The sequence below is a fragment of the Gigantopelta aegis genome, chromosome 11 (genome assembly GCF_016097555.1).
Source record: "Gigantopelta aegis isolate Gae_Host chromosome 11, Gae_host_genome, whole genome shotgun sequence".
Classification (NCBI taxonomy): domain Eukaryota; kingdom Metazoa; phylum Mollusca; class Gastropoda; order Neomphalida; family Peltospiridae; genus Gigantopelta; species Gigantopelta aegis.
In genome coordinates, this window is record NC_054709.1 from 32,154,540 (window position 1) to 32,179,161 (window position 24,622).

Genomic DNA, 24,622 nt, shown 5'->3' on the forward strand with positions numbered 1-24,622 from the left:
GCCCATGATTGAGTTCATGATGGAGCCTGTCATGGAGGACATGTCGTTGCTAGTGATCATGCTATGCCACACATATTTCTAGCTAGTTAGTCTCTCAAATAGCTGAACTGGTAAAGATTATTCAGCATGTCAGTATATAGAAAATATTCCATGTCTTTTGAGGTTGGATGATCGCGGGGTGAGGGGGGGGGGGGGGTTACGTGCGAATTCCTATTAGATCTGTCTGATAGATCGAAAGTTGAGTTGAGCCCCAAGAATAACTGTGATATTAGTGAGTTTACCACAGTGTAATATCAGACAGATAGGGATGTCCAGGCCCGTCAAGGTCATGTTGATGGATCAGGAGACCTACTTACAAAACAAATGGGTTGATGTTGGGGTTTTTTAATGTGATTATGTATGGGCTTGTTTAAACCCCAAACATTTAAGCTGTTTTAGAGGAGTTCCTTGGTATTATTAATACAGACAGGACGGAAATGGGACCGTACATATAGCTCTTTAAAAAAACAGGGATGGCCATTTTTCAACATTTTTGCTATGATGGGAATCATATTTGTTTGTGGTTATTACAATTGTTATTGTTTTGGGCAGTGCTTGCCAACACGTGTATAGCATTTAGTCCGTAAAACCGATGATCGAGCAACCCGAATCGGTACATCAGCGTTCGGGTATGTTAAAAATTTGACTCGACTGAACCTTTGTACAGAACGGACGTACCCGAAGTGGTGTCGTTACACGAATTGACGTGTCAAACCCGAGGGTGACGTCGACAGCAGACGATAACATTCTGACACTTGACGGACCTGACTCGGTAGGTAGTGATGGGTTTGGGGGCGGATTTTGTATATAGCCAATTTAAAGACTGTGTAGTATAATTATTCACTTCGTATTTATTAATGACAATGTTTAAATAAATTATCGTTAAAGTTGCTCGGTCTCTTGTAATGTGTTATCTTCTTCTTCTTCTTCTTCTGATTAGTAGGGGCCTACTACTACTACTACTACCACTACTACTACTACTACTACTACTACTACTACTACTACTACTACTACTACTACTACTACTACTACTACTACTACTACTACTACTACAACACGTGACTGGGGTAAATCTTACAGAAAATCAGAATCCTATTGCCTGGATGAAAAAGTAGCCATGCCCCCAATTGAGAAACATAAGCAGGGGTTCCCGTTACATTACAAAGGAAATAGCCCATTATTTGTGTATTTTTAAAACGTCTGTGTAAAATATATACCAAATCATCTTACAACTATTATTTGCATGTTCTCTGACCCCAAAAAACATGCGGTTTGATACAAAAAATACGATGGAACAGCCACCGAGTTATGAACGTTAAATTATGAAACACCCGCCATCTTAAAAAATGGCCGTCATTTTTTTCGCACGCATTTTTTACGCTGATGATTTCTAGCCACGAGGACAAATGTTCTCTCTCTCTCTCTCTCTCTCTCTCTCTCTCTCTCTCTCTCTCTCTCTCTCTCTCTCTCTCTCTCTCTCTCTCTCTCTCTCTCTCTCTCTCATAATATGGATATAATGTATTTATAATTTGAACAACAGTATTGGTTTTTCTGTTTGTATTTTTGTTTAGTTTGTTTGGTATCAATAAATGCTTGATGAGAACAATTTTCTGCAATCGAAAATAGACATGACTGTCTGCATTTAATTTATTAATAAAAATAACACATTAAAACTTTACGAAGGCTAACTCTATTAAATACCTTCTTCCCTTCCCCCTAGCGTTTCGTAATTCATGATACTCCCCCATATAACGTTACGTAACATTTCTGGAACAGATAAAAAAAAAAAAAAATCAACGATAGTGTGCGACTGGATCCATGATGGACATTTTAACATTACAAATAAACAACCAGCCAACCAAAGCTCTATTTACGTGACTATATCCACTGAAGGTTCACGCATGCCCATCTCGAACGCCACCTCAGACAAATGTTGCTTGTATTGATCAGAACATACTAAATAAAGAAGAGCATTATGGCTTAGAAGTAGCCAAGACTAATGTGGTGCTCTGTATAACAAGGACGAAATAGCAAACCAGTCTGCGTAAGGCAGGTGGAATCAGATACACCAACAGAAAATTGATTACAACTACAACAAGTCGAAGGCGGACATTTCAAAAGAAAATCTTATTATTGCCGATTTCTTTATTATGCTGTCATTTGGGTATTCTGTAGCTATTATAAAGATTTGTTGCTAAACATTTCTGTCCTAAATATGTCGGGTAAAGAAATTCTAGAAGATCTCTCTCAAGGGAACCTGGATCATTTACAAAAAAGGATTCGAGTAAGTTTAAAAATAGACTTTATTATTTATAATTATTAAAAGCAACTATGAAAGTATGACAATATGATCATGCTGATCTTGGCTTTCACATCATGACCCATGTTTAGAGATTGATAGACATAAATTAAGAAAACAACAGGTGTTTTAATGTATACTGTACAGTACTGTCCGGTCACGTATCGGCGCACTTAAGCATTCAAGCAATCAAGGACCATTTTCTATGTGAACACTGTGAAATGCTTAATAAAATGTGTCTCACACCAATGAAGCAGTGCATAATCTGAAATACACTACAAATTGGTTTATGTCTGTAGTAAATAAACATTTTAAAATGGTGCATAAATATAGGCACCCCCTAGCCCGAGTACTCTTGACTGTAAGAGAACTAGACGGACATTTGGACATAAACACACTCTCAATACAGTCAGAGACCAACCTATGTCTTTTTGGGGCAATTCCTGACTACCAAACGGTAGGCAACGAGTCCCGCTCTAATACCACAACAATCCTATGTTTGACGTCAAATACCTTTACATCAATCATTTTCGAGTTAAGTGATACAAAAAAATCCACATATTAATCACTAATACACTTACTACAGAAAGAAACCCGACAACACCCACATTCAGCTACGCTTTGTGACACTCCGTCGCAACAATTGCAAAGCTCGGCGATCTATTTCGAGACGTAGACCACATGATCGCGCACTGGGCGATTCCGCCTTGTGCAGCAGTTACAGGGGCCGTCTCATATCAAGCGAAGTTACAACATGGAAGAGTTGGCTAATGCCGTTTTGGATGAATTTGGATTTCATTACATCATTAAACCAAAACAATTACACATTATTGATTCCATTTTGAATCGACAGGATACGGCAAAAGTGTGTGCTACGTACTGCCTCCTCTTATGAGACGACCCCTGTAACTGCTGCACAAGGCGGAATCGCCCAGTCTCGAAATAGATCGCCGAGCTTTGTAATTGTTGCGACGGAGTGTCACGAAGCGTAGCTGAATGTGGGTGCTGTCGGGTTTCTTTCTGTAGTATGTGTATTAGTGATTAATATGTGGATTTTTTTGTATCACTTAACTCGAAAATGATTGATGTAAAGGTATTTGACGTCAAACATAGGATTGTTGTGGTATTAGAGCGGGACTCGTTGCCTACCGTTTGGTAGTCAGGAATTGCCAAAAAAAGACATAGGTTGGTCTCTGACTGTAATGAGAGCGTGTTTATGTCCAAATGTCCGTCTAGCTCTCTTACAGTCAGAGTACTCGGGCTAAGGCACCCCCTTGTATCCGAAACGATTTGCATGTCCGGTGATTCGGCACAGTAGATGTGGATTGTTCACCTCGCTATTTATAGACCGCCCATGATCTCACTTTTAGCCCTAAACGCTACACTATTGTCCCAGAATTATTTTTGTTCTGTGTTGTTAAAAATGACTGTCAATTAAGGTGTAAAACTTTCGTTTTGTTTGCATTCGTCTGTGTTTTCCTTTTCAGTTTAAATGAAAATAACCGAACAAAAATAATTACATTTATACTGTTTACTATAATTTTGCGGGAAAGGTGTTTTAGACTGGTTTTAACATTCTTAATATCAATAAGGCTGACCTACTTCGCGTTTATATACACGAAAACGGGTGAATGATTTATTTTGAAATTATGATATAATTATTGATAATTCTAAAAAAGTTGAAAAAATAAATTGGTTGATACTATGTTTAAAATCAGTATAGGGCACATCAAAGTATCCTACTGGGGCACGAAAATAGATAACGGCGAAATGACTCGGATGCGAAGTTGCTCAACTTTTGGGGCCAAACAATTTAAGGGAAAGACTGGAGTTGGTTACTAGTCATTTCATACCATAGTTTATGGTCTTTTCATACCATAGGGCTTTGGTCATTTCGTACCTACATTTTACCATCTCGAACCATAATGTTTGGTAATTTCATACCATAGTGGTTTCGTACTCGGTATCTTATTTTTGTCATGTATTGCCACTTCTTATTTTTATTGTTGACGTATAAAAATACCTTGTAAAGTGAGCAATGGTTTAAATGAACATATGTATACTAGTATTGCCACTGATTATCATTTCATGATACAAGACTGCCCCCCTACCCCCATCTTATATAGGCTTACGTCCTTAGCCCAGAGATTAGCTTGATATGTTATTCTAACACAAAGTGCTCGTTGGTAATTAATATAATGATATAGCTGCATTAGCCTAATGTTTATTTTTTTTAATCAGTAATTTGACATTTTACTATCTATCAGTCAACTAAGCTGCACAATAAATGATTGAGGTACGAAATGACTTTGGTACGAAATAACCATCGTACAAAATGACTATGGTACGAAATGACAAAATGACTTGGTGCCACAAGTTTTGAATACCAGCTACATATGTATCAAGGTTCGGACATTGAAGAACCACACTTCTATGTCCCTTCGGACTAAGTAAAACACTGTATACCTACCCAGGGCTCGAAACGGCCTGTGGCCAGGTTGCCAAATGCGACCAATGTCCTGTTTGGGCAACTTAAATATTTAAAAAATAATGGTGTTAGTTGCCCAAATAATATATTCTTTAGAGCTATAACATATGAGCCACTATTAATATTTGTAATTCACATTAAAATCTTGCTTGTGGTACGCTTACCATAATTTGCCAACATGCATCATTAACATGTTGTACTCTAATGTTGACATTCTTTAATGTTACTCCCTTAAACCGAGCTTCTTCTTTTTCTTCTCAAGAATAATGCTTGTTTCGTGACGTCACCAAAACTCTTATGCAGTGAATCTGCGCAGCCTCCAAAGATATTAAATAATCTACACCAATCTAAATTTCCCACAATATTCAAACAACTTCCCTTCTGCCCCGATCGATACAGATCACAGTGTTCTCGCTGGGTGAAAATTAAAGGAGGGCGGCCGGTCGGCACCACACCCTTCAAAAAAAACACACAAAAAATAAATAAACGTAGAGCAAAAAAAAAAAAGGGGGGGGGTTGGGGGAGTAGTTTGGTTATCATATTGTTGTGTGTTGGTAGACTTTGAGAAAAGACATACTCCTTATTTTGCCTACAAAAAAGTGCAATGGGGTTTATAAAAAAACTCGTCTTTTAACTGAACCAAAGATGATATCGGTCTGACATTCACGGGCAGTTCCGGTTTTGTTGGACCGATCAAAGTTTTAATATTATTATTTTTAATAAAGATTCCAAGATATACGAAAAGCAATAAAGATGTTTGTAAAGTGATCTCCTAATGTCAGATACATTTTTGTTATTTCCATCTTCATCGAATGAATCGATCGCTGTGATAAAATATCGCCAGCTGATAAAAAGTTTCGTTTTTGTAAAGGCGGTGTATATATTATTTGGCACTCAAGATAAATGATTTTAATGATAAACACTACCACTTCCGTTGTTTTTATAAGCGTTCATATCCCCTCAAAATCAAAAGTTTACAATATTTTATAAAGATCTGCTTAATTTAAACAGAATAACAGAAAGTAAAAATCATCAGTTTCAACCAATTATATCTGCAACAGAGGACAAAATATTAAACTATAGTTAGTAGAAACAAGACAGAATGACCGTTCTGATCACGTGACAAATTTGGCGCCAAATAAGAGGGGTTTTTTTCAATCAGAGATTGCCGAATCCGTAAAAAAATAAAATGTTTTCATTGCTTACATAAAATATAACTTTTATTGTGTCTATCAAACATACAAATGGATACAGATATTGGACAAAATAGAGGCTGTTAAAAATACTGTTAAATTATGTTATGGTAACTCGTAAATGTTTCGTCAATTGCTTTTTCGTACACAACGCGGCTTGTTTCCTTTGATGTTCAGTGTGCAGACTGATCGTTGTTTTTTGTGTGGAAAAAAAGTGCATTTGGAAATAGCAGAGATAGGTGCTGGAAAATAAAGAGGGGCGCTCAAAAATAAAGGAGGGCGGGGAACGTGAAAGGAGGGCGGCAATATGGAATAGTGGGGCGGGGCGCCCCGCTTAAATGGAGCAGCAAGAACACTGGATCAGTGAACTCAACATATTACTAGGATATAGGCTAAAGGCAGAGTTTCAAATATTACATATTATTATGTTATTTAACTTTGGGGACCGACGTCGTCCCATCGACGGACAGCGGATTTCCTGGTGAGAACAGGACTGGAAGTCGGAGCATGGCCTTGGGAACGCAGAAGAAGAAGAAGATTATGTTCTTTAGTCATAGCTCACAATCATGATTTATTTATTTATTGAATGTATATGACATGTGCATGGTTTCCATCCCTCTCAGTTAAAATATTAGCTTCTTGCTGAAGAAAAACAATAGATACAAAATTCATACAAAGGTGGGAGGGGAGAGGGTGAAACGACCCGTTTGGAGGACTAAACGACCCAGGGTGAATCTGGATAAGGACGAAACGACCTGATACCATTGAGATTGATATATATTAATGTAGGGGAAGGCTAGACAAAATTCTATGTAATACTTTGACAAAGGAAGGAAGGAAATGATTTATTTAACGATGCACTCAACACAATTTTATTTACGGTTATATGACGGACATGGTTAAGGACCACACAAATATTGAAAGAGGAAACCTGCTGTCACCACTTCATGGGCTACTCTTTTCGATTAGCAGCAAGGGATCTTTTATATATCGTAAGATAAATGGTATCTAATGGCCTCTTGTGTATTAATCTCTAGTTACATTTTAATTGAGCAATGAAAACATTTTACAGTCACATCAGAACAGTCCTTATATACATACAACACTTATAAGATGAATTTGATTGATTGCAGAGTCTTCTGATGCCCATCATAAATTCTGACGCCGAGTCGGTTCCATCGTCACAACTGAATACGTGCGGCCTGTTCTGTGTCAAGTTCTTCCATGCCAGCATATCCCTCCTGGGCTCACAAGTGAAAAACGATCTTGTGCAAGCGATTGTGCTCTGTTGCTGTGGCTATGCAAAAAGCAGAGACCACGTGAATCTTCAGAGTTCACTAACGCTCCACAAATTGCTGTTTCACATCATTTCCAGGCTGTCCCCTCACGTAAGTGTACAGGTATTCACAGTTTCAGTGCAGATCTATTCCAGAGGGTGACATGGTGTCTGTTGTTTTGTTTCATATCATTCCCAGGCTGTCCCTTCAGGTATGTGTACAGGTATTAGTTCACAGTTTTAGAGCAGATCTATTCCAGAGGGTGACATGGGGTCTGTTTTGTTTCACATCATTTCCAGGCTGTCCCCTCAGGTATGTGTACAGGTATTAGTTCACAGTTTTAGAGCAGATGTATTCCAGAGGGTGACATGGGGTCTGTTTTGTTTCACATCATTTCCAGGCTGTCCCCTCAGGTATGTGTACAGGTATTAGTTCACAGTTTTAGAGCAGATGTATTCCAGAGGGTCACATGGGGTCTGTTTTGTTTCACATCATTTCCAGGCTGTCCCCTCAGGTAAGTGTACAGGTATTAGTTCACAGTTTTAGAGCAGATGTATTCCAGAGGGTGACATGGGGTCTGTTTTGTTTCACATCATTTCCAGGCTGTCCCCTCAGGTATGTGTACAGGTATTAGTTCACAGTTCAGGGCACAGGGGTGCAGAAAGTACTCTCCAAATGCGAGTAAACATTCTGACGGACGAGTTAAATAATACAACTACTAATTAACTTCATTTGCAGTGTTGAAAATTAACACGAAAAACCATTGTCGCCAGCAGGGCCAATTCAAGACAAATCTTACTGGCCCTTCTCAAATTCAATTAGCTCTCCAATTATCACACTGAAATTTATCTGCACAGCCAAAATCAAAACTGGAATAGTATTCTTTGTTGAATAGTAATCATGTGCTCACAGTATATAGTCCGTTTCATTCAAAAGGAAACCGATGAACTGGCATGTAACTTCATAATGAATACATTTAAAACTCATATAAAACCATGTTGTTAAGTTTTAAACTCATACCAACTCAAATAAAAAAAATTGAAAAAAAGAAAGATATCCAGTATAATTGAAAATAATATTTGACAAATTATTATGATTAAGTCTAATTTTTAATACCTGGGTGAAGACAAAATGTTAGAACAGCTGAAGCTTGGCTTGCATTGTCTCTGAAGTAAAAACAAATAATGCAATACAAAGAGAATACGGATAGAACTGCACGTGTTTTAGTATGTGAACCTAGTCTGGGGATGGCAGTCCTCTTTGTGGCGATGCAAGAGGGATTAAATGAACGGGCGATGCAAGAAGGGGTACAATCTCCAATAATGGATTTCCTCAGGAATGGCTGTCCTATGAACAAAGCACGCACACGTGTGCGTTTAATTTGGATATTGTAAATGCTACAGTAGTAGGCTACTAATAAAATAAATATCAAAAGAAATATATATATTTATCATATAATATCTTACATTTTCAGTGCAATCAAAGTATGTGATATTTTTCAGATCACATACTTTGAGAATTTGATAACTTTGCAAATTAGATGTAAATTAGTCGAGGTCTTGGCACTAGGTTTATTGACCTTTAAGCAAATGTACTTGGGTGACACTCCATGATTGACGTATGCATTCATAGTCATCAAATAAAAGCATTTCAATGGCAGTTTGACACTGAAAGCTGTCCGGCGTTCAGAAAACAAAAAACATTGGGCATAACTTTATTTTGATGTAAGGACATCCAGAATGACGTCATTTGAGTTTGACGTCATTTCCATTCAAAAATACACCGCGCCACATATTCTTACGTCATTTGAATATCTAGTAATGGCGGATGGAATTAAAGTTGCGTGTACAGTTTACAAAAACACGTATTAAGCTTGAGCTTATATGATAAAGATATTATTACCCTCGTGTATTTCGGTATCATCAATATCATATATTAGGAATAAAAATAATGTATTATGCTCGCCAGAGGCTCTCATAATACAATTTTTATTCCTAATATATGATATTGACGATAACAAAAAACACTGGTAATAACCTCTATATATATATATATATATATATATATATATATATATATATATATATACGTTATACTTAAGTTATTATATTACAAAGCATAACAGCATACTTATTGTTTATTACAGTAATATTTGGACTTTAGATGTGATTTGTTCTTATTTAATGCAAATCGCTTAAATTTAAAACAACAATCAGTTAATTGACCATAATAATGGGAAATGTCAGTTATTTTTATATCTGCGCATGCGCTCACGTTAGTGTACACATGTATGTTAAAACTATAAGATGGATTTTGATTTTGTCCCAGAATAATGTAAGCTAATTAAATATGATTCCTTTTTATCATAACATTGAATAATAAGTGTCAAATAGTAGCTCTACTAGATAATTATGGCGTTCATTCTAATAAGCAATGTCTTTAATACGTTTTGAGGTCTAGTTTTAGAAAGACCCAGCCAAAAGCCACAGAAGCTGAGTCTTGCACTGTTAAAATACTGAGCATGTTCCATGTCTTCTGCTGCTGTAGTTCGCGCCAACACAGATGCCATGTGTTTTGTCACATTCAGTTCAGTTTCAGTAGCTTTCTTTTTTAACTGGTACCATACTCGCCCAACAGACTGCCTTTGTAAAATTCTTAGTCGCCCTTAGCCAATAAAGGTCGCCACGGGCGACTGCTAATTTTCAACCCTGCATTTGCTGTCCACCTCCACATTCCAGTCCTTGTCTCCAACCATGACATGTGATTGTTGCTTGTGGCACACACCTGCTTAGTCTGACCACTTTGCGGAGTGTTCAGTAGTTGCTTCTGTCATTGTTAAGAGGCACTTGCAACCACCTACTATACACCCTTACTACCGGCAGTCGTTAGTCAGTGCTGTGGGTCAGACTAGCTTTATTAGCGGCAGAGGACGAGGATGGTAGGTGGGTGCAGGGAAATAGACAGTCGGAGGAAACTGACAGAAAGGGTTGAAACAGATTAAAATCATTAGTGAAATTGGAAAGTTATTTATATTAAGATAAAGAGAATTATAGGCAGAGGATGACAGTGTGAGCCAGCTTTGATGGGATTTGAACCACTGTTGTCAGATTGATTGTCCAGCATCTTGTCAACTAGACCACGGAGCTCACCAAGTGTACAGGTATTAGTTCACAGTTTCAGCGCAGATCTATTCCAGAGGGTGACATGGTGTCTGTTGTTTTGTTTCACATCATTTCCAGGCTGTCCCTTCAGGTATGTGTACAGGTATTAGTTCACAGTTTTAGAGCAGATCTATTCCAGAGGGTGACATGGGGTCTTTTGTTTTGTTTCACATCATTTCCAGGCTGTCCCTTCAGGTAAGTGTGCAGGTATTTAGTTCGGTTTCAGGGCAGATCTATTCCAGAGGGTGATACGGGGTCCGGATGTTGTTTCACATCATTTCCGAGTTGTTCCCTTAGTTAACTGAGTTATGTAGACTATCTATGGGCAGAACTGTTTAAGCCTTAGATTAAGGGGGTGATATGGTTGATTTGCCTGTTGATTCACACCATTTCCAAGCTGTCCTTTCAGGAGCATTTATAAATTACAATCCTGGCATTTAACCACATCAAACAGTAATTCTTCGCAGCTCTGATAGTCCCCTACCGGTCCAACTGGAGGGGACTATAGGTTTCATCTCCATCCATCTGTCCCACTGTTTTTTGCAGAAGGCTTTGAGATATTGAGCTGAAATTTTGTGTTTACTTTCATCATATACTGTTACAGATAAATTTGACTTGCATGACGATTTACCCATTTTTGATGGAGTTATGGCCCTTGAACATTATATAGCTTTATCATTTGTATATAGCTTTACAGATCAAGTCCAAGTTTAGTGGTGATTTACCCACTTTTCAGAGTTATGGCCCTTGAATTTAGGAGATACGAAACATTGTTGGGCTCTTTTTTTTGCTGTGGAACTTTTTATATCCTTTTAATAATATCAAGCCCCTTTCTTACATATTAACTGAAAATGCCTTATAATATATTTTCAGGGTTATTTGCCACAACTGATTGAGATCGCAGAATTCCTTTATGAAGAGCTTCGCATGTTAGACGTTGAACAGCAGAAGGCAGCTGTCGCCATAGTGATGAACTCGTACACATCACTGTGGAACGTTGCTCTCAAGATGGAGACACAAGATGAGTTTTTATCATTTGAGATCACCGCCTATGTCAGACTGGTGGCCATCAAGTTTTTAACTCTGAACCCGTCGAATAACTCGGTACTTGGGGACCGCCTCGAACTGGCGCTGTGTCGATTCAACCACCTTCAGTCTAAGAGAGGAAAACCAGTCGACTTGGTCGCACCATTTCTGTCGGTGTTTGAGAAGTTCCGTGAACTGTTGCAGTTGTTGGCTATCAACCCTGATCAGTGCGTGCATGTTTTTAAACTCGTCGTTGGCAGTGTGAAACATCTGATACACGTCGGCATGCAGCACGAGGCTGAGAGTTTGGTGGAAATCGTCAAATCTGCGGACTCCATTTCGTCCTCTTCTTTTAGTATTTCTGATGCTGTTGGTTGGCTTATGAAGGCTCTGGTGCAGTTGGATAAGTTTGTGAAAGAAGCTGACGACAACAACGTTGACGTTGATTTGCTGACAGTGTGTCTGACGTCGGTGAACACACTTACGACTGATGCTCACATGGATTCTCTCCCCTTCTTCATCAAGGACACACTCGTAGAAGGTTACCTGTCTATTCTCACTGCGATAAACAACATTGGGTTGAATAACAAACCTCCGGGTCTGTCTCCACTGTTGGACACGTTACTGCAAACGTTAAATGTGTGTCGGAGTTTATTCAGAGAGGTGTTGAAGACTCTGACGGAGTCCAAGAGGTGTGTTCAGATTGAAAAGGCTGTTCTCGAATCGTTTCATGTGAAACTTCAGCTCCAGTACTGGCTTTTACAAAACAACGGTGAGTACATACATGTATATTGTACCATTCTCATAAATGTCCGGGCTCGAACTTAACAATTTGTCACCTGCTGCAATTTTTAATAAAATTGCCATGTGTGAAACGGCCCACCGACGGCAATTTTGAGCCTGTGTATGGCAATGTTTTTGTAAAGTGACATTTGCAGCAAATAAACATGCCTGCCTACAATTTTTTTTCAAAGTGCAGCGCTCGACATTAACGGCGGCACCGACAGCACTTGAGATATAAATTGCCGTAGGTAGAGAGCATTAACGATGGCACTTTTGTGCCGTCGGTAAACCTCAACAATGGCAAAATTGTTTACCTGGTGAACATAATCTGCCAATATTTAACATTTTCACATTTGAAAGATGTTTATATACAGAAAAATAACCTTTCAGTCGTGTTTATTTTCTGCAAATGTCACATTTTAAAAAAAATGCCTCAGGCAGGCTCAAAATTGCCGTCGGTGGACTGTTTCACCCATGGCAATCATTTTAAAAATTGCCGTGGGAGACAAATTGTTACGTTCAAGCCCTGAAGTGACTTTTGATGCAAATCAACATGACTGAAAGGTTATTTTGTTGTATGTACTATAATGTAGACATTTCAAACGTGCAGATGTTAAATATTGGCAGTTAATGTACACCGGGTGTATACATTTTGCCATTGTTGTGGAACTATACGGATGGCACAACAGTGCCATCGGTGATGCGCTCAACTTACAATAATTTATGTCTCAACGACGGCACTTCGTTAAGCTTGAACCCTATGCACTCAATAATAGTCAGATTTGAAAAATAAAACTGTGTACCTGTATCAAAAAAAAAGATTTACAATTACGGTACCCTATGTAATTTAATTATTTACACTGAATTTTGTTAAATGTTTTTGAGTTGGTATGGGTTTGAAACTTTATTCATTACAGTTACATGTATATATGCCAATTCATTGTTTCCCATTTGACACAGACAAGACTTTACAACGTCTGTTTTGACACTGTTCTTTTTTATCTTTTTTTTTTAATAATTACAGACCTAGATGAAGGTTTACAGCTGATAGTAACTAAGCTGCCGGATGTTCAGAATGCCGATAACACCAAGATGTCTGTAGCAGACTGGTCAGTCTCCACTTTAAATGTGTATCTTAAGGACCTAGACATGTCGGAACTCGATGTTAAAGCCAAGATGGAAGAGAAATATTATTGTGGTGAGAGTTCTTAAATGTAAGACAAGCAGCTAATATTGCCCAATAGCAAACAGCCTTTCAAACACATGTCTCGTTTCAGTCCGTGAATCTCGACTGCTATATCAAAGGCTGTGTTATGTGCTATCCTGTCTGTGGGATGGTGCATATTAAAGATCCTTGCTACTAATGAACAATTGTAGCATTTAAGTCTGTTTTGTAAATATGAATATCCTGCACCCACCCACCCACCCACCCCCTCAAATCTTTTGTAAATATCCTGCACCCTGAGTTTTTAAGCTATATCTTCTTTAGGTGACACATCTGATTATTTCTATTAGTAAATTTGTATTTACTTAAATCACTGATCCCAAGGCTAGTGGATTTTTATAACAATTCTACATGCCCTGATCTATTGATGACATCCCATCTAAAACAATTTGTGTTTGTACGTTTATTTATTAGTCCCCGACCGGTCCAACCAGGGGTGACTATAGGTTTTATCTCTTCTCTCTGTAACGAGGCATGACGTAGCCCAGTGGTAAAGCTCATGCCTGATGTACGGTCAGTCTAGGATCGATCCACGTCGGTGGGCCTATTGGACCATTTCTCGTTCCAGCCAGTGCACCATGACTGGTATATTAAAGGCTGTGGTATGTGCTACTCTGTCTGGGATGGTGCATATAAAAGATACCTTGCTACTAATGAAAAAATGTAGCGGGTTTCTTCTCTGACTGTCAAACATGACCATATGTTTGACATCCAATTGCCGATGATTAATAAATCAATGTGCTCTAGTGGTGTCGTTAAACAAAACAATTTCGTCTGTCTGTCTGTCCACAATACAGTTTTTCAGACATTTTTTATGCAATGGCTCCTGCCTCGTGTATAGCTTTATCATGTACTGTTACAGATCAAGATCGACTTTTATGACGATTTATTTATCTATTCTTCATAAGGGGGGCGGGATGTAGCCCAGTGGTAAAGCCTTCGCTTGATGCGCGATCGGTTTGGGATAGATCCTTGTCAGTGGGCCCATTGGGCTCCAGCCAGTGCTCCACATCTGGTGTAACAAAGGCCGTGGTATGTGCTATCCTGTCTGTGGGATGGTGCATATAAAAGATCCCTTGCTGCTAATCAAAAAGAGTAGCCCATGAAGTGGCGACAGCGGGTTTCCTCTCTCGATATCTGTGTGGTCCCTAACCATATGTCTGACGCCATATAACCGTAAATAAAATGTGTTGAGTGCGTCGTTAAATAAAACATTTCCTTCCTTCCATCCATTCTTCATAAGAGTTATGGTTCTTGGGCCTGGTAGTGGACGTGTATTGCTTTAACGGTACTTTGAGAATGTTTATTTTTATTTTAACAGGCTACATGACAGCTAAGCTTGGACAGACGTGTTTTTTTAATGGTCTAGACTCTGCAGCGTTGGCGTTCTACAACACAGCCTGCAGCCAGCTGACCCAGTGGTGCCAAAACTCGGATGCAGTTAGCAAACGAGTTGAAGAGGTAGGGCAAATTACATTATCATCAGATTAACCTTCAGACTACTGGATTAATTTTGTACAAAGACTACGTTGAGTGGGTACAAGTTTATAATTTTTACTCGCATATATTCACTTGAATGTTTTATAAATACATAAAATAATGTTCATATTTGAATCGGTAAGTATTATTTTTGTGGGTTTGTCTAATATTTATGATATTTTAGATTGTAAAGTGATTGCAAGTGTGTTTTGTATTGTAATTGGTTAATTACATTCTTTTTACGGGATCAAATGAAAATAACACCCGGAAAGCTAATGACGTCATTAAAAGTGAATTCATTAGCATTTGGAATGGGCGAAGTTGATGGTTCAAGGATCTGCAGTTAGATTATAGCCAGGTATTTTGTTCAAGAAATAACAAATATACAGTTAGTTCCATAGAAAAACTATTCAGTTTGCAATGGCCATAATCATATGGAGTTTTTAGATTTGCGGGTGTTATTGTCTGTTTGTTTAATTTTTAACCTCGGGCTAACGCCTTCGGTAAAAAATGGCATTTGTGGGATCAAATATACAATAACACCCGCAAATCTAAAAGCTCCGTATGGTTATATCCTAATAGTTAATGTTGATTAAAATTAGGCCAAAAAAAATTAAAAGTCGCATTTATTTAGGATCATTTATTACCAGATGTCCAGTATTTATATCCATTATTCATGATAACTAGTTTTCTGACCAGATTGGGGTTTTTTGGTTTTTTAACGAACTACGGTTTATATCCCAATATTTGGTGATTTTCACTGTTGCTAAAGCAATCAAATTTATTAACAAATTAGCTGTCAAAATTAGCTATCAAACCCTAAAAATTACCGTGGTTTGCCACCATTGTTGACGAGTGAAAATACTTGCCAAAAAAAAAAAAAGCTACAATACTGTCAAGTAATTTTGTTTCCGGTGAGTGTCGTGTGCATAACGGCGGGAAATATGAATTGGGGAATCCACTGTATACAATGTTCAGTGTGACATCGGGCAACATAACTCGCCTGCAGTAGTCAGAATTTTACGTTAAAGGTAATCAGCCATTATGTTGGGAGGGGTGGGGGGGGACATAGCCCAGTGGTAAAGTGTTCGCTTGATGCACGGTCAGTCTGGGATCGATCCCCGTCGGTGGACCCATTGGGCTATTTTTCACTGCAGCCAGTGCACCACGACTGGTATATGAAAGGGCGTAGTATGTGTTATCCTGTCTGTGGGATGGTGCATATAAAAGATCCCTTGCTGCTAATCGAAACCTCTGTGTTTGAGTGTATGCTATATAGCTCTGTGTTTTAGTGTATGCTATACCTCTGTGTTTGAGTGTATGCTATATAGCTTTGTGTTTGAGTGTATGTTATACCTCTGTGTTTGAGTATGCTATACCTCTGTGTTTGAGTGTATGCTATACCTCTGTGTTTGAGTGTATGCTATACCTCTGTTTGAGTGTTTGTTGTACCTCTGTGTTTGAGTGTATGCTATACCTCTGTGTTTGAATGTATGTTATAGCTCTGTGTTTGGGTGTATGTTATAGCTATGTGTTTAGGTGTATGCTATACCTCTGTTTGAGTGTATGCTATAGCTCTGTGTTTGAGTGTATGCTATACCCATTGTGTTTGAGTGTATGCTATACCTCTGTGTTTGGGTGTATGCTATACCTCTGAGTGTATGATATAGCTCTGAGTGTATGTTATAGCTCTGAGTATGCTATAGCTCTGTTTGAGTGTATGCTATAGCTCTGAGTGTATGCTGTAGCTCTGCGTGTATGATGTACCTCTATATGTTATACTGTGGTTGAGTATGCTATACCTCTGTGTTTGAGTGTATGTTATACCCTGTGTTTGGGTGTATGCTATAATTCTTTGTTTGGGTGTATGCTGTACCTCTGTTTGGGTGTATGCTGTACCTCTGTGTTTGGGTGTATGCTGTACCTCTGCGTGTATGCTGTACCACTGTGTTTGGGTGTATGCTATACCCTGTGTTTGGGTGTATGCTATAATTCTTTGTTTGGGTGTATGCTGTACCTCTGTTTGGGTGTATGCTGTACCTCTGTGTTTGGGTGTATGCTGTACCTCTGCGTGTATGCTGTACCTCTGTGTTTGGGTGTATGCTGTACCTCTGTGTTTGGGTGTATGTTGTACCTCTGTGTTTGGGTGTATGCTGTACCTCTGTGTTTGGGTGTATGCTGTACCTCTGTGGTTGGGTGTATGTTGTACCTGCATTTGAGTGTATGCTATACCTCTGTGTTTTGGTGTATGCTGTACCTCTGTGTTTGCGTGTATGCTGTACCTCTGTGTTTGGGTGTATGCTGTACCTCTGGGTGTATGCTGTACCTCTGTTTGGGTGTATGCTGTACCTCTGTGTTTGGGTGTATGTTGTACCTCTGTTTGGGTGTATGCTGTACCTCTGTGTTTGGGTGTATGCTGCACCTGCATTTGAGTGTATGATATAGCTATGTGTGAGTGTATGCTATACCTCTGTGTTTGAGTATGCTATAGCTCTATGTTTGGGTGTATGCTATAGCTCTCTGTTTGGGTGTATGCTGTACCTATCCATTTGAGTGTATGCTGTACCTCTGGGTGTATGCTATACCTCTGTGTTTGAGTATGCTGTACCTCTGCATTTTAGTGTATGCTATACCTCTGTTTGAGTGTATGCTATACTTCTGTGTATTTTTCAGTCCTCTCTCTGGAAGATCTACAACTGTCTGGCTGACTGTCAGAGGAGACAGGGTCTATGGGTCGCTGCCATGGAAACGGTGGTGACCTGTCTGCTCATCGACCACGATCACATGACCACCCTCATGCGGATGTGGTTTCAAGTGAAGAAGGATGCTTTGAAGGGAGGCTTGAAGGATGTCTTGAATACGTATGTCGTTTTGGGACCGAGTCATTGCTTTTAGTTTAAAGTCACCTCTGACTTGGGGGTCATTGGAACACTTTTAATCCACGGCGGTCCAACCAGATGGTTCACTTGCCAAGATTTAAGTTTAAGAACATTTGTCAAATTTTATTTTAATTTGGGGGGAAAAAACATTGTGTGATAATTGATATTTTGTTGGAAAATAGCTATGGGTTCTGCATTTTTTAGAGGGTTGGATGTAGCCCAGTGGTAAAGCACATGGTTGGTCTAAGATCCAGCCAGTGCACCACGACTGGTATATCAAAGGCCGTGGTATGTGCTATCCTATCTGTGGAATGGTACATATAAAAGATCCCTTGATACTAATCGCAAAATGTAGCAGGTATCCTCTTAAAATTTCAATGTTAGAAATGTTTGACATCCCATAGCCGATGATTTATTAAGTGTTGTCGTTAAACACAACAAAGGTTTTATGTAATTATTTACATTTTCTCTTTCACAATGTCTGACTGTCAGCTCTGTAATAATCTCGACCCCTGGTTTCAGGACGATAAAGGATGGGTTACTGAAGCAGCAGGTCGGGGTGGACGATGATTACGTTGTTTCGTGTCTACAAGCGGAACTTGATGCGTTCCACTCCAGTAATTCTACCAGGTATCTTACATCAGTCTGTTACTCATTTGGTTGGGAAGTTTTTTCGGGACATAAATCTGTACTCTCAGATTAACTTTTTGAGTGTACAAATCTTTAGGCACAGATTCCTTATACATAATGCGTCATCTGCATATATGTGTGATTCAGATTCCTTATACATAATGCGTCATCTGCATATATGTGTGATTCAGATTCCTTATACATAATGCGTCATCTGCATATATGTGTGATTCAGATTCCTTATACATAATGCGTCATCTGCATATATGTGTGATTCAGATTCCTTATACATAATGCGTCATCTGCATATATGTGTGATTCAGATTCCTTATACATAATGCGTCATCTGCATATATGTGTGATTCAGATTCCTTATACATAATGCGTCATCTGCATATATGTGTGATTCAGATTCCTTATACATAATGCGTCATCTGCATATATGTGTGATTCAGATTCCTTATACATAATGCGTCATCTGCATATATGTGTGATTCAGATTCCTTATACATAATGCGTCATCTGCATATATGTGTGATTCAGATTCCTTATACTTAATGCTTCATCTGCATATATGTGTGATTCAGATTCCTTATACATAATGCGTCATCTGCATATATGTGTGATTCAGATTCCTTATACATAATGCGTCATCTGCATATATGTGTGATTCAGATTCCTTATACATAATGCGTCATCTGCATATATGTGTGATTCAGATTCCTTATACATAATACGTCATCTGCATATATCAGGGCTCACCTGGATCAAAAATACCTGTAGCCAAAATATTAGCCAAATGGAATTTTTATTAGCCATATTGAAAATGCTTTAGCCAAATTTGTTTTACGCAGTACTGTATAGAGTATTTATATATGAATATGAAAATGTATCTTTTTCAGCTAATTGTGTACAAACTGGAATAAATAGGAATAACAAAACCTCAATGGGGGTAGGGGCAGTTAATATATTACTTTGAGAGTTTTCAGCGGGGATGGGGTTAAACAATATCTTCAGAGTTTGAAGCCAGTACCCCTTACACCCACCCCCACTTCTAACGAATCTAAGGCCTATGACATTAAATTAACAAACATACAGAGATATGGGGGTAGGCGATGTTTATGAATGGTGTTGTTTTTTCTTTCTTTTTTTTTCCTCAAATAAAAATTTGAGAGCTTTTTTTTATATATAGAACTCATTATTTCTTTAAATAGCAATCTTTATGTTAGTTTAAATAAGTTAGGTTTTCTTTAAGTGACCCATCAATTCCCCACCCCAAACGATTTCATAATTTGTGCCATGTTGTTGCTGTTGATTTCAGCGTCGTGTTAAATGCTTGTTGTGATTTCTGCTTATAAAATACCTCGGCTAAGAATGCCTACTTCACCACAGTATACTCCATTTATAAAATAAAAAAAACCCAACAACAAATCCTTTAATAAAATTAATATTTACAGTCTTTTTAAAATTCAGCTAACTTATTAAATGTCACCTCACAGTCTCGCTATTACGCTAATTGAATGTTTGAGGTGTCGGATAGATTATGTAACGGTTTGTTCACACCAGAAGACAGAAAATGGCTTAGCCAAAATTTTAGCCACTAGCAAATTTTATTAGCCATTTTTTGTAAAAATTAGCCAATGGCTAATTTGGCTACCGACAGCGCGAGCCCTGATATATATGTGTGATTCAGATTCAAAATAATGGTGAACACTTCCACAGGGGTAGCTCTGGCACTCGTCAAATCCGCAAGTTGTTAATTTTAAAAGCAATTAGCAAATTTTATTCAGGGTTCGCACGGGCCTGGAAAAGTCCTTGAATTTTGACGTAGTACTTGAAAAGTACTGGAATTTTGCAAATTCAGAAAAGGTCCTGGAAAAGTACTGGAATTTCATTAAAAACTACTTGAAAATTGCCGAAATGTACTTGAGTGTTTTTTACAAGCAGAATGTCTCTGTTACTGATTAAAATCTGGAAAAAATAATAAGCATTTGCTGACGTATTTCTCGGGTATTTGTAGTAATCAAAACCCGGAAGTGATATGTGTTGCTGCCGATATAGATAGACTGGCATACAAGTCCTTGTTGCGCTTGCTATATGCACCACAGTGTGAAGATTAAAGTACACTGGGCTGTTGTCTACTGGAAACAGTGCATTACTAATAGTTGAACCGGTTTATGAGCGAGACAGGTAACCAGTCGTGTGCTGAAAAACGGTCAGCTGTAGTTAACTAGTGATGTGTGTGTGTTAAACTGCTTGTAACATTGTGCCAAAGACTACTTGAAAAACTGAAAAATATACTTGAAAAGTACTGGAATTTCTGTTCACCAAGTCTGTACGAACCATGTTTATTTTAATTTGGCGAAATAATTTCATGTAATGGTTTACATTTTGTTAAAAAAAATACCTGTGTTTCTGCAATTTCAATAATTAATTTGTCATAATTTTCTGCTCACACAGAGTTGGCTCTGCTTCCATCATTCACGTTTGTTTGCATGTAAACCCTTGGTTGTGATGGCGAAAGATGAGCCAATTTTGTGTGTATGTTCTTGGTTGTGATAGCTAAAGGTGGGCATTTTCGTGTGTACTTGGTTGTGATAGCGAAATATAGGCAGTTTTGTGTATAGGTCCTTGGTTGTGATAGCTAAAGATAGGTGGGTTTTTTATTTTGCAACCATGAATGATGTTATAGAATATGATAAAATCAGATATAGAGATTATTATACGAGCTTGTGTGTCGTACTGATAGTACAAAACGAGTCAGGTTTTTGTATTGCCCGAGCGAGAGCAAGGGGAGTTTGTTCATTTCTCGATGAACGTAAAAATTATGTCGTCAGTGAACGTTATTTTATATGGTTATGGTTTTATATTGTTGATGGACCAAAAATAATTAAAAATAAAGTATGAAGTTTTAGTGTTATTAGCAAGTATGATTCAAATTTAATTATAAGTATTGTCTGTTGGGTTTTTTCATACCCCGATGAACGTAAAAGAAATAACAGACAATCCTTAATTATTATTGTTATATATTATTATGAATAACAATGGCCGCCTCAAAATGTTTCAATCACAACTAGAATCAGTCGACGTCATATTTCACATATATTGTCTAAGCTAGGACTGGGGAAAGCAACGTCATGTTACACATGTACTTGTTACGATTTTTATTAAATTGGTTTTGTTGAACCATGTGGAAAATAGTATGAGTTTATTAATACTATAGTTACGCTTTTATTTTGCATTAGTAAACAATGTTACAATATGGCGAGGCCTGTAAAAGCAAGTTTCAAAGCACTAACCATCTTTTTAGGAGGAAATACCCAGAAGGAGAAATAGCCATCTTGAAAGTGCTCGTGACCTCGACCTCTGACCCACAGGTGAAGGCCGTGAACCTTTTGAAACTAGCTCAACTTCTGTGGCTGACCCAAGCACCTTCAGAGAAGTAATAAATTGTTATTAATATGTTTATGACCAGGTTTAAATGATAGACGTTTAGCTAGAATCACGATAAACTACTTTTTAATATGTTTGTGACCAGGTTTAAATGATAGACGTTTAGCTAGAATCACGATAAACTACTTTTTAATATGTTTGTGACCAGGTTGAAACAATAGACGTTTAGCTAGAATCACGATAAACTACTTTTTAATATGTTTGTGACCAGGTTTAAACGATAGACGTTTAGCTAGAATCACGATAAACTACTTTTTAATATGTTTGTGACCAGGTTTAAATGATAGACGTTTAGCTAGAATCACAATAAACTACTTTTTAATATGTTTGTGACCAGGTTTAAATGATAGACGTTTAGCTAGAATCACAATAAACTACTTTTTAATATGTTTGTGACCAGGTTTAAATGATAGACGTTTAGCTAGAATCACGATAAACTACTTTTTAAGTACTAGGGGCCGGACGTAGCCCAGTTGTAAAGCGTCCACTTGATATGCGGTCAGTCTGGGATCGATCCCCGTCGGTGGGCCCATTGGGCTATTTCTCGCTCCAGCCAGTGCACCACGACTGGTATATCAAAGGCTGTGCTATGTGTTATCCTGTCTTTGGGATGATGCATATAAAAGATCCCTTGCTGCTAATCGAAAAGAGTAGCCTATGAAGTGGCGACAGCAGGTTCCTCTCTCAATATCTGTGTGGTCCTTAACAATATGTCCGACGCCATATAACCGTAAATAAAATGTGCTGAGTGTGTCGTTAAATAAAACATTTCCTTCCTTCCTTTTGAGTACTAGTGATGTTCTAATGATCGATTACAATCGAAAATTGATCTGTTTGGCTCTACCGATGTGATGATCGATTATTAAAGATCAATAATCGATTGTGGGAAAACGTTAACTGTAACTGTTCCTCCTGTTTATATGATGGAGCTAGGGCCTCCACGAGTCTAATTTATTTTGCACTCAAGGGTTAAACTCGACCCGGACCAGAGTACCCTAGATGATAATGAGACTAAGGAATAAAGTGAAATAGCATTATGCATTTTAATTTCAGCACTGTATTATGTATTGCATTTAGAAACCGGTTGATATATCCAGCAGGGTTTTATTACATATGTTTCTACACTCCGATAATCGGCACCATTCCCCACCATTCCTTAAAAGCTATGTCTTTTTTTAATCCCAATTTTGGAATAACAAATTCCTAATCAATGTAAATAATTCTCATTTTTTATTATTATTATTAAAGGCATATTTTGAAAAGAATACATTAGACTAGATATTAATTTGAATAAATACAAGTACAATGTATATATATATATAGTATTAATCTTCTAGATTCTAACAAGGTTTACTAAGATGTTTTTTAAGTGAAACTGAAAATTCCCCAATTTTTTTTTAAACACTGTTAAAATTCCCAAAGTCAAAGTCATATGTGTCTAGTCAAATTTTAGAAATAAAACCCTGTTCAGTGTTGTGACGACCACATTTAATAGAGAAACTAGCGCATGATATATAATTATTGTTTAACTTATATCGTTGATTATTTACTGCTGAAATTAATGCTCTACATTGTCTCACTTGCATGGGTACTAAGAGTCCTGTGAACGACTCGAATCTTGCTAGACTGATATAAATGTTGGGGTCGGGTGGAGGTTTTTTTTCGTTTGTACATGAGCAAAAATTATCTTAAAGGGACATACCCTAGTTTTTAAACACAAAGGCATTTTTTTTACTATTAGAGCCTTTTTTTGACAACTAAATTCATACTTTACTTAGATTTTATTGTTTAGGTTATCCATTTCCATATATTCAAAGTGTTTTTGGTCATCCTGGTGTTTTTATTATCACAAAATGCATTTCTCATATTTTTAAAAACGCACGTCTGTCTGAGAAGTAACAGTTACTTTCATTACCGATATATAGTACTTTTAACTTTAGAATGTAATTGTTCACCACATATGGTGCATATAAAAGATCCCTTGCTGCTAATCGAAAAGAGTAACCCATGAAGTGGCGACATTGCATTTCCTCTCTCAATACCTGTGTGGTCCTTAACCATATGTCTGATGCCATATAACCGTAAATAAAATGTGTCGAGTGCGTCGTTAAATAAAAATAAAAATTCTTCCTTCCTTCCTATCCCGGTGAACATATAATTCAAAGCGATTGTGTACTAAAACAAAAATATTTGATCAGTTGGTGCAAACCGATTATAGCCGATCATCGATAATGAAATTCCAACTGATTCTTAACAATACGGTGACTACCTAGTACAATGCAGTGCTCGAACATAACAATTTGTCACCCACAACATTTAAACAAAAAAATTGTCGTGAGTAAAACGGTCCACCAACAGCAATTTTTTTTTAAGCCTCCCTTGGCAATGTTTTAATAGGGGTCATTCCATGTCAAATGAACCAATATTTGAGGTCGCCCAAGCATTTTGGTCTTAGATTCACTTGAAATTTGTACCAAACATGCCTCAGTTATCCACATGAACAAATCTCAAGTTTGAGCTCTGTATTTCAAATAGTTCTGAAGTAATGGACATTTTCCTAACTGTGGTAAGAGTTAAATTTAGATGAAAAATGGCCGCCGTAATTTCCCTGCTGTAATATTTCAAGACCTATTATTTCAGCACATAATAGACTTAGAGCCCTGAAAGTTTGCATGGGCACTAAGGAGGTT

At 37.8% G+C, this 24,622-nt stretch overlaps 1 protein-coding gene across 1 annotated transcript in view; it reads left to right on the forward strand.

The window, feature by feature from the left end:
• The first annotated feature begins 2,151 nt into the window (after window positions 1–2,151).
• Window positions 2,152–24,622, forward strand: part of LOC121384969 — a 59,344-nt gene continuing 36,873 nt past the window's right edge. The window contains exons 1-8 of the mRNA XM_041515476.1: window positions 2,152–2,323; window positions 7,153–7,407; window positions 11,331–12,255; window positions 13,291–13,464; window positions 14,813–14,952; window positions 17,644–17,831; window positions 18,372–18,479; window positions 21,790–21,921. Coding sequence (XP_041371410.1) covers window positions 2,255–2,323; window positions 7,153–7,407; window positions 11,331–12,255; window positions 13,291–13,464; window positions 14,813–14,952; window positions 17,644–17,831; window positions 18,372–18,479; window positions 21,790–21,921 — 1,991 coding nt within the window. The 5' untranslated portion in view covers window positions 2,152–2,254. The remainder of the gene's footprint in view (window positions 2,324–7,152; window positions 7,408–11,330; window positions 12,256–13,290; window positions 13,465–14,812; window positions 14,953–17,643; window positions 17,832–18,371; window positions 18,480–21,789; window positions 21,922–24,622) is intronic.